The 11,075-nt window shown below is 37.3% G+C and overlaps 2 protein-coding genes across 3 annotated transcripts; one reads left to right on the top strand and one right to left on the bottom strand.

The window, feature by feature from the left end:
* The first annotated feature begins 1,444 nt into the window (after positions 1 to 1,444).
* Positions 1,445 to 5,047, top strand: LOC129294682 (carotenoid cleavage dioxygenase 8 homolog B, chloroplastic). The gene is made up of 6 exons (XM_054933137.1): positions 1,445 to 1,830; positions 2,687 to 3,430; positions 3,572 to 3,765; positions 3,903 to 4,092; positions 4,243 to 4,345; positions 4,437 to 5,047. Exons 1-6 carry the CDS (start codon positions 1,519 to 1,521, stop codon positions 4,580 to 4,582), a joined length of 1,689 nt encoding a protein of 562 aa, XP_054789112.1. The 5' UTR covers positions 1,445 to 1,518; the 3' UTR covers positions 4,583 to 5,047.
* Positions 5,048 to 5,179: 132 nt separating this feature from the next.
* Positions 5,180 to 9,499, bottom strand: LOC129294683 (probable transcriptional regulatory protein At2g25830). Of its 2 annotated transcripts, XR_008589426.1 has the most exons (8): positions 9,226 to 9,498; positions 8,976 to 9,136; positions 8,189 to 8,250; positions 7,686 to 7,842; positions 7,298 to 7,575; positions 6,568 to 6,688; positions 5,718 to 5,807; positions 5,180 to 5,582 (listed from the first exon to the last, which is right to left on the bottom strand). XR_008589426.1 is itself a non-coding variant. In XM_054933139.1 (7 exons), the coding sequence occupies exons 1-7, from the start codon at positions 9,320 to 9,322 to the stop codon at positions 5,490 to 5,492; spliced, it is 969 nt and encodes a 322-aa protein (XP_054789114.1). In that variant the 5' UTR covers positions 9,323 to 9,499; the 3' UTR covers positions 5,180 to 5,489. The 2 variants fall into 2 exon arrangements, 1 of the variants encoding a protein (XP_054789114.1); XM_054933139.1 differs by lacking the exon at positions 5,718 to 5,807 and having other exon boundaries at positions 9,226 to 9,499.
* Between the last annotated feature and the right edge of the window lie 1,576 nt (positions 9,500 to 11,075).

The following is an 11,075-nucleotide window of genomic DNA, read 5'->3' as shown; positions in this document are numbered from 1 at the left end:
AAGTTATTATTTTTTTTCCCTAATCCCACATAATCATCGATCCTGGTATTAATTAGTACATTTTTGCCCTGTGCTATGCAAATTTAATTTAACACGGTTAGATCAATTCCACCGTTCAATATAAATAAAATATAAAACCCAAAAGAAATTATTTATAAGTTATAAATAATGTACTTGTTTTAATTTGGGTAATTATTTTATTTTTAATTATTTGTGTACATATTCTACAGGGATTCTTGCAACTTTTTTTAAATAATTTTTATACGGATGATTGCATGACCTAAATATTAAAAAATAAATACATTCCTTTCTTTAAAAAAATTAAAACTAATGTCAGTGCGATATAGTTACATTTATATATATATATATATATATAGAGAGAGAGAGAGAGAGAGAGAGATGAGTCCTCTTGCATTCTATTACATCGCATTAAAGAGGGGGCTTGTAATTGAATCAAACGGGTTCTTAGTTACTGGAGCGACAAAACCAAATGACTTGCTTATTCCACATTATTGCAAGGGACCATATAATCCACGGCTCATTTCTCCCTCCCTCCCTCTCTCTCACACACGGGCGCGCATTAGCACTTAATTAGATTAGATTAGATTACATATACTTTTATGCATCTTTGAACAATAAACTCCTTCTCTTCCCAGTTGGTTTACTGGACTTTGTAACGGAGTCATGCATATTCAAAAGAAGTGGTAGAAGTATCACTGTTGATAACAACAGTCTCACAAAATAAGAATTTGAATTAATTAGGCGGAAGGTGATGATGATGCACTTTTTTTTTTGGCCAAAGAAGGTGATAATGCATTTAGATTTTATGAAAACTCACCACTTTTAAAATCATGCTGCATCAAAGCTTTTATCTTCTTCACCATCTTGCTCTTTTAATATAATAACGCTATATAATATCCTTGTCAAACTCATTTTTTAATAGACTTAGTCATTAGGGTTTAATTAGGGCTCAGCTCATAAGAGTTGGGCCAATCCATTTCCTAGCTACCTATGGGCTTGGACTAAAATAAGAAATTAAGTTAATTATCAATGAGAGTTTGATTTAGTAAAAAAAATTGGTAAATAATTAAATTTTGAATTCTCATGAGGAGAAATATAATGCCTATACTCAATACCTAACAATATTTCAAACAGGATTATTTTCAATAGGAAACTTGGGAGAAAAAAGTTGCTTTGTATATTAAGAATGAGAATTAACTGATACAAAATTATAATAACTAAAGTAATTTTATATTCCTTCTATAGTTCTAGGATGGCAGGGGGGGGAAATTAAAAAGGTTGTATGTGTCTGGTAGTGGAACGATATCCCCTAATTAAAGATTCCTCCAACACAGGGCATAGTTTGTTTTACGTTCTCAGATCGATATCAGGCATCCACCCCAGAGATCCTCTCTTCGTCTGTTATAAATACCTCATTCATACTCCCCCATCCCTACTCAGCACAACACTACACAATTCTCTCACTCATCCTCTATCTTCATCTTCCTTGGGAATTTCATGGCTTTCAAAAGCTTCGCTCCCGTCCGAAACTCCATTTCATGGCCAACAATGGCGGTTTCTGATAACAGCAATAAGGCTGGGTTTCCATTTCCCAATAACAAGGGCTTCTTCAAAACCCAACTCAGTTTTCTACATGACCTGACTGTTACTAATGTTGCCAGTCCATCGCCTCCGGTTGCTCCGCCACCACTAACGCCGCCTGAGAGATCGGAGACTGCCGGCGGCCGCCAGCACCCCGCATGGAGTAGCATCCCCCAGGAGAGATGGGAAGGAGAACTCCATGTTCAAGGACAACTACCATTATGGCTGGTAATTATATTTGCCTGCCCCTATATATATATGCTATATGCGCTTGCGCGCCTGTTTTAATTATTCCTTAATTTGCCTTGTCATATATATATATATATATATATAATAAAACTAATTAACCTATATGTATGCCTGTGCGCAGAAGGATTTCTGAATGCTCATTAAAACTTTAAAGTGTTTATGTAGTTATCAATTTCAAATTTTACTTAACCTGAACTTAGTTACAAGAACGCAATGAAAAGAATCTTCTTGTCATACCAAGAAACCTTGTTTTCTCCTACGGTTTGTTCGACAGAGAGGGTAGGGGAGGGAAAAGTTAAAGTTATGGGAATCGCATCGATTAACCAATTGACCTGTCATCATTCTATGTGTCATCTGGGAAGCCGACAAAGTTTACTCCTAAATAATTATATTAGTCTAGTTTTACAAGATCAAGCAGGCTGTTTATCTATATTTTTATACATTCCTTATTCTTTTTTTTCTGATGAACTGTACTGCAATTGTATGTCTTCAGGTGGGTTTATTTTAAAATTCCATGATCCAGATTCCAGAGTATTCTCCATAATTCATTAATTCTCAAAATAATACAGGACCTTTAAATACAATACTTTATTGTTTTAAATTAACACAGGAAATTAAAACGTTCCTTTCACAAGTCACGTATTTAATTAACGTGACATGCAAGAGGAAGATCTTCAAAAATGATGGAAGCGAAAGGGATTGTTTTTATTTTAAACATCAAAATAAATTTATATCCATAATCATTGTATTAATATCTACGATGCAGAAATAAATCTATTCTTTGGGTTTTTCTATTCAAAGGGATTAGTTATAAACGTACTAATACAACATGCAGAAAGGAACGTACCTGAGGAATGGTCCGGGGCTGTGGCACATCGGAGACTACAACTTCAGGCACCTTTTTGATGGCTACGCCACTCTCGTCAAGCTTCAGTTCGAGAATGGCCGGTTGATCGCCGGCCACCGCCAAGTGGAATCCGAGGCCTATCGAGCGGCCAAAAAGAACCAAAAGCTTTGTTACCGCGAATTCTCCGAAGCTCCGAAGCCTGATAATTTCTTAGCCTACGTGAGCGAGCTCGCCAATCTGTTCTCAGGCGCTTCGCTCACGGACAACGCAAACACCGGAGTCGTGAAACTCGGAGACGGACGCGTGGTCTGTCTGACAGAGACCCAGAAAGGGTCGATTGTGATAGACCCGAACACATTGGAGACGGTGGGGAAATTTGAGTACAGTGACACGTTAGGGGGTTTGATACACTCAGCACACCCTATCGTGAACGACGCAGAATTCTTGACGTTAATACCAGACTTGATAAATCCTGGGTATTTAGCGGTGAGGATGGAAGCCGGGTCGAACGGAAGGAAGGTGATAGGACGGGTTAACTGTCGGGGCGGGCCTGCACCGGGCTGGGTCCACTCGTTTCCGGTGACTGAACACTACATCATCGTGCCTGAAATGCCACTGAGATACTGTGCCCAAAATTTGCTGAGAGCTGAACCCACGCCATTGTACAAGTTCGAGTGGCACCCTGAATCCAAAGGTTTTATCCATGTTATGTGCAGGACTAGTGGAAAGATTGTAAGCTGATGATATTCCCACTCTATTTTTGTCTCTTTACTTCCATGGAGAAGCATTAGTCCTTGTTAGTTTTTTTGATGCATCGAACCCTAAGCGTCATGGTTCTCACAGTATTGTTGTTTGTTGACGATGATGTGGAAGGTGGCAAGCGTAGAGGTGCCACTGTACGTGACGTTCCATTTCATAAATGCATATGAAGAGGAAGATGAAGAGGGAAGAGTGACGGCCATTATCGCGGACTGTTGTGAGCACAACGCTGAGACCGCCATTCTTGATCGTCTCAGGCTACAGAACCTCCGCTCCTTCAACGGCGAGGATGTACTGCCGGACGCTAGGTGTGTGCGTGTCTATATATATGTCTACATATATATATATATATATATAGATAAGTAAAAACATATTTTAGTTAATAAATACATATGGGCTTAATTTTGAGAGTGAACTTGAAAAGGCTAGGGATTTAAAATGACAGGATAGGAAGATTCAGGATACCTCTGAATGGGAGTGAATATGGGACGTTAGAGGAAGCGCTAGAGGCAGACGAACATGGGAGAGGCATGGACATGTGCAGCATCAACCCTAACTATTTGGGCAAGAAATATAGATATGCCTACGCATGTGGAGCCAAGCGCCCTTGTAACTTCCCCAACACCCTCACCAAGGTTTGCTTGAGATGTACCTTTTGATTTATTAACTTATCATGCCCCGTTCATCAAAACCAGTTCTTATTATATATAAATATTAGCACTTTTTCCAACATATTTAAAGAGCAGGCTTTGTTATAATAATGGAGTATGTTGTAAACAATACAGATTGATTTAGTGGAGAAGAAGGCGAAGAGTTGGCACGATGAAGGTTCTGTTCCCTCAGAACCCTTCTTCGTGGCTCGACCTGGAGCAACAGAAGAAGATGATGGTAACATCCTCGCCCTTTCTCTACACCCTCCCTTGTTGCTATTTTTATGTCTTGTCGCCTCTAACATAAATGATGTGTGTGTGTGTGGCAGGCGTGGTTATCTCCATAATAAGTGAGAGAAATGGAGACGGATATGCGTTGTTGTTAGATGGATCCACCTTTGAAGAGATTGCCAGAGCCAAGTTCCCTTACGGACTGCCTTACGGATTGCATGGATGCTGGGTTCCTAAATCCTAAACACTGAAGCCTTCAACTTCCCATAAGATCATAAAACTATGAATGGTCTGGTATACTTGCTGATTGCTGAGATCGCTCCATCTTAGCTTGTGTTTGTATATCCTGCAACTATGATCGGCATATGCTCAAATATAGTCACCCATATGCCATGTATGATAACCAGTGTGGTTAGGCAGCAATTTCATGCAACGTACCCTGTTATATCTACCTTTCCCAGTAGAACCAAATTATATATCTTTACCTAACAGAATCTAATCAGAAATATGAACTCCACTTCAAAGGTCGTCCTACACTCATGTCGCTGCATGCTCAACTAGGCTTAAATGCTCTATGGGATGTTTGGACTCCAAGTAAGAGTTCAGAAACCTTACCAAACATGATCCCCACAATGGCTGAAAATATGTGTGTTTTTCGGTTTACTACTGACAAATAGAAATATTAATTAATTAATGTTTTCTAAAATCAGTGTATTTGGTTGACAATGCCACGACATATTTCTCAAGCATCTTCAAACAAATCAAACGGTGGACTGAAATCCAAGGGAATAGGTCGCAAAGAAAAATATTGCTGGAATCTAATGAAAAGCAAGAATAGACATTTTATCATCATCATCAAATAATAAACATTTTGTCATTCAAGACAACAATAGTTATAAGAACTGCTCAGTCAGAGTTTTAACTGTTACGAGGTCCTAGGAAAGAATAACCTATGGCCACCTCACCCCACATCAAAATAACCGCCAAAAAAATGTGGAAGCCAACAAAACATAAGTCAAATCAAGGAGCGTACATGTGAGATCCGCAAAAGGCAAGAACTCAAGAGTACCTAATGGTTTGCTAATGAAACATGTATGTTATCCCAATGTCAAAACTTGACTGAGTTGAGCAGCTTTAAAGCTAAGAGATGATTATTTCTGGTCTATATAAACAGCATCAACATCATCAAGCTCTAGTAACTTGCTCATAAGTTCCTTGTTCAACTCCATAGCCTCATCATCTACCTGAAAACCAACAATAATTGACTGAAGTCAGTTTCTTTCTTTCTTCATTTCTATTAGGAAAGAAGGAATAGGAAAACAAAAATAAAGAGATAGATTTTACTTCCAAAGTAAAAGAAGAGGCACGGAAGACCATACAATAATGGTTCAAATGGGGGAAAAATCCTTATGTGGTTGATAAGATGAACAGTCTCAGTTCCTCGCTTCTTACATGAAGTAGGTTTGAGGCTGCATATGTATGCCATAATCAAGAAACGCCAATTCCCCAAACATTTTTAGAAACAAGAGTGAGGAAAGTATAGAATTATGCTCGTAGCTATTCTTCCAGTATAAAAACGTTCATTAAAACGACGAAAGGAGAATGAAGATATCCTATAAGGTGGACAAGCTCCATATAACTAGAGATTGATATCATGGAGTCAAAATCATATATATTAATGCAGTTATCTGTGAACATGTCACAGATGGATATCCATGAAGTCAAGTGATGACCCAAGTCTTCAAATATGCACATGCATTAAGGACCGCCATGAACACCAGCAAGGAGGCCCGAAAAAATCTCTCTCTCTCTCTCTTTTTTTAAATGTTTATTAGTTAGCCAGTTTACATGTACCCAGAAAAGGGTGGGCAGTCTGAGCTCTTGGCAGCCACTTAACAGGATATGGTCCCATATGGATTAGTCCGGCATTTATCGATAGCCTTTTCCCCTGGATTTCTGAACGGTTCCTTATAATTTCAATAATTTGTGGTACTAGTCACAACATAAAATCGTGTTAAATTTGTAGTTAATAATCTTTATTATAGAAATCAGCCTGACCAGACACAATAAAGCAATTACAAAATCTGGAAAGTAACTTATAGCAAGTCTATTTTGTATTCTCCAAGAAAGCTTCCTAAAAAACGATGCAATGAGAAATAGATCAAAGGGCGAAGGATAAAAACAAAACTTAACCCAAACGAAACAGATAGCATATGCATTGAAACAAACCTCAATGGTGGTAATCGGAAGAAGCTCAGAACCACTATCAGGCTCAAAATTTAGGCCTTCCTCTCGCAGTTTTGATAGTATAGCTGAATAGTTCTCTGATGTGCCGACAATTTTATAATACCTGTCATGAGAAACAAACACTGTATAGGGCATTATTGGAGATCCAAATCTCACCGATCTCAAGTTGCATACCAAAAGAACAGCAGTGGCCGAATTTAAATTTTAGCCATTATATCCTAACCACTGAGTAAGAAGAGCAATAAAAAAACAAAGCCTACAATCTACTTTGTCAACGGTCAATATGTATCATGTCTTAAAGATCTTCAGATCAGCCACAGTAAATTGACTTTTTCAGCTTTTCCTCAGTCAATCAACAAATTCGTGCCATAATATGAAGTTTCAAGGCAGCCGAGCTGCCTCCATCTCCATCCATCTTAAAATTTATTATTATTCATTTAATGAGACTGAACAGCTTTTTCTTCATTGAATGGAAGAAAAAAATTTCTAAGATGATAGGTGCAATCTCCAGAACTGTAGAGGTAAACATTAAATATACTTGGGTCAAAAATTTAAGGAGTTAAATGTATGGCCTCATCTACCTCCAAGTCCATGCGCTTGGCCTATTACCTTATAGACAGAGCAGAGAACCAGAAGAGACAAGAGCGGCATCTTATCTATATTTCCATTAAGGTCCAGGAAATTATTACCCAGAATCATTAAAAAGGATTACCTTTCCAACCTATCCTCCTCAGTATCATCTTCGTAAGTTGGAGGTTCAATTACATCCTCAGCCCCAGCATCTAGAGCAATCGCGAGGAGCTGATCTTTGTCAGCATCAGTGACTTTTATATTTACCACCCGAACACGCCTAAATTTGAACATTACAGATCCAGAATCTGCCATCTTCCCTCCATAATCCTTCACCACTTCTCTAATCTTTGCCACTGAACGATTTATTTTGTCAGTAGAGACTTCAACCACCATACTAACTCCACCATAACCATATACCTGAAGCATAAAAGAAGCTAGCCATGAAGTTAAGCAATATTCCAAGTATAAAATCATTAAATGCAAACTCCCAACAGTTTCAATATCAAATCATGAATAAATTCAATCACCTCGTATATTTTTTCAATGTATGCTTCTTGTCCCTTCTCGGTAGCTTTTTTTATGTTGCGCTCAACAATATCTTTTGGCACATCAAGTTCCTTGGCTTTCTCAAGTACAGCAGCCAAAACCGAATTTGATGTCGGATTTGGACCACCTTTCTTCACCCTGTCATTCATTATGATGAAACTCATGCGAAGTGGTTCCCAAATTAATAAAGTAAAACAGAACACTACAAAACCCTCCAGTTGGAACCATTATATATCACATTATAAATGTTGATCTACTGGCAGCATCAATCCTGTACACAGTTAAGCAAAACCGAAAGAAGATAAAAAGATGACCAGATAAGTTATTTTACATCTTTATGTACATTATTCAGACCTGGCTATGGAATGAAGAATGGTTTGATAAATAACTCTCTGGCTCAGAATATTTTTGTGGCCATAACAACTTACTTTAAAAAGTCCCCCATCTTAGCCTACTAACTAAAGTGAGTTGAAGAATGACTTACGCAGACACAACTTCCTTTCCAATCCGTGAGTATAGCTTTGCTTTCTTAGCATCTTGAGCCTCCTGCATATAAGGCAAATATGATATTTTGCTAGTGGAAGATTTCAAATATCTTTGCAGATTCGCGGATCAAAATTGCAGGAAAGTGTGCACTAAGAACCAACGGCAATCTAACAAAAAAACGCGAGAAAACCATAAAGTAGCCATTATTACATTTCCCGTAATAATTACAATACCTTGTTCTTCCATTACAAAGTTTATCCCTTTCATATCGGTCCAAAGTTACCCAAAACAACTTTTTTCTTTTCCTTTTATGATGAACATAAACTCAGTTAACCAAGACCTACAGAAGAAAAATCACATATTTTTCTAAAAAGTCACGTTACAGTAATTCCAAGGCGAAAAATTGTAAGACCAGGGCATCACCCTTTCCTAAAGCGTTATGAAAACTTCAACAATGTCATTTTTCTGAGTTATCTTTTAGGTGAACAAATCTACGAGAAAAGTAAAATTGTGGCTTCAAGTAATACATAGTGTGGTAGGATCTTTATCAAACACATGGCATACACTTAAAACAACAGACCAGGTACGGCCAGTTAATCCGACAATGAGCCCAGATGAAGAGGAAGCTATAAAAGCATTTAATATATTTCCGGTGGCAAAATCTACAGTAAGCTGAAGAAGTGTCAAAAAACAATCAACATCAGGTAGTAGAATTGGGAGGAGTTTCCCCCCTTATAAAAAAGCGTTTGATGCCAGGCATACACAGAGACAGAGAATAGAGCAACCTTTCTGCCAGCAATTTTGCTGGAACGTCTACCCATGCAGACGGGAGGGAATGTCCATATCGTTCTCGCTTGAAAGTTGTTATTACAATTCACCTCTTGGATCGTATCCAACGACGAGAACGAAGACGCAGACGATAAGGCTCTGCTCAGCAAACTAGCCCCTGAATCACAAAGGTCTCTCTAAATACGTTTCAGGAATCGCCATCTAATTAAAAAATAAAGCTCAGAGAGAAAGAGACGGAGAGAGTACTATGCAGAAAGAAGGCATTGTTGGGTCTGGATAAGATGCCATTTGAGAATCTGCAAAGCAGTGCTCCGATTGCTCTCATAGTAAGGGAGGAACCCATTTTATTTCCCGCCCTTGAAGTTCGTTGCTTGATCTTTCCGATTCAATAAAAAGTGGGAGGGTGCAAGCGCCGTTCAAATTTGTGCAAGCGCCCTTGAAGTTCGTCTTGTATCTTTTTTCAATTCGAGTTCTTTCGCCTTATTAAAAGAAGATGATTGACTTATTTTGAGCTGCCCCCTTAATAGATTAGCGCGAGAGATTTAATTTTCCTTTCAATAAAAAATATCGAACAAAAAAATTGAATAGACATGGAAGAGACTTGTATAAATGGACCGTCATTACCTTTTTTTGCTTTCACGCTTAGGTGTGTTCCTCCTTTGCGAATTTCAGCTTGGGAGCCTAGCCTAAAGACAAAAATATTCACGGGACGAGTGAAAATTTTTTGCAGATTGTTTGATCAACTAATTGATTTTTTTTTTGTCTGATTCTTGATGTTATAATGTTTAATGGTATCAAAAACCATATAAGTAAACTAAAAATGAGAAATTAAAAATCCACTGAAGATTTTGGCTAATGCCAAGAACAAAGTTCACGTGGTAGGATAGAAATGCTTCAAAATAACCCAAGAACTTGTCAAGTAAACCAATGAATCAAGAGAAGAAGAATATGTCAATATGATGCCAAGAATTATTTAGTTTGATGACACGAGCCTTCTACTTTGATACAAATGTTGTGTGTAACACACCAAAATTTTTTTTTTTAAATAATTTAACTCAACCATAGTTGGGTTACAGCCACCCAACACATTTTTATATCAATAATTTCAATATAAAATATTTTATAATTAACATTTCAGATAAATTTTTACCTCCCACATGCCATTAGGCTAAATCACATTTGTCCATCCTTATACTCCCAACAAGTAAACTAAATCACATTTGTCCATCCTTATACTCCCAACAAGTAAAATAAGCAATTTAATAAATTTTCAACACAAACCAGTTATTTGGCCTTATAATCATGCCATTTTAACCAATCCAAAGTAAACCAAATATTAAAATTACAGTCATCCAAATTGTACTAAAAATAGAAATAGTTTGAAAGGCATGATTACATTTATATATTCATATAATTGACAATAAACAAAAAGCCCTAATATTGGCAATATAACACATTATAAATCATAAATTAAATACCCAAAAGAGACAGTGGATCTATACCACTAAGCCTCTGGGACTCCTCCACATGTCACTCGTGGCTCTTCTCCTGAAAATTGTTAACCACATAATGAGACTCAAAAGTCCCAGTAACTAAAGCCAATTTATGATAGTGTATACAAACAGTTAATTGTGTGCTTACTAAGTGAGAATTAAAAATAATATAATTCCAACAAATATATGAAATATTACAATACATACAAACAACCATCCTTATATCCCTCCATTAACCTCGAGCCGTAGCCCTCACTCGGTGCTAAATTACCCGGCCAAAGGTAGATTAGCCCGAGCCCTTACAAACCACCTATTGAGCTCCAATAGGGGCATACCACGTGGCACATAAATACAACAACAATAGCAAGTCTCCCAACACCTCCCACAATAATCAAATAAATTTATAATAATATTGCACAATTATATAATATTACAAAATTTATAATTTTCTCAATAATCACCCAATTAACATGAAGTAACACTAATCATAAATTAAAAGCATGGTTACCTTGTGGCTTTTTCAATAAATTATTCCTTAAAATTTCTCTCTCACCACAATCTTCACCAGTAATACAATCTACAAATAACATATTATTTATAAAT

Source organism: Prosopis cineraria, unplaced genomic scaffold (genome assembly GCF_029017545.1).
Source record: "Prosopis cineraria cultivar Desert tree isolate PC_DT_omini unplaced genomic scaffold, ASM2901754v1 PC15, whole genome shotgun sequence".
Classification (NCBI taxonomy): Eukaryota; Viridiplantae; Streptophyta; class Magnoliopsida; order Fabales; family Fabaceae; genus Prosopis; species Prosopis cineraria.
Note: the sequence above shows the minus strand (reverse complement) of the source record. Positions and strands in the feature narration are given on the sequence as shown.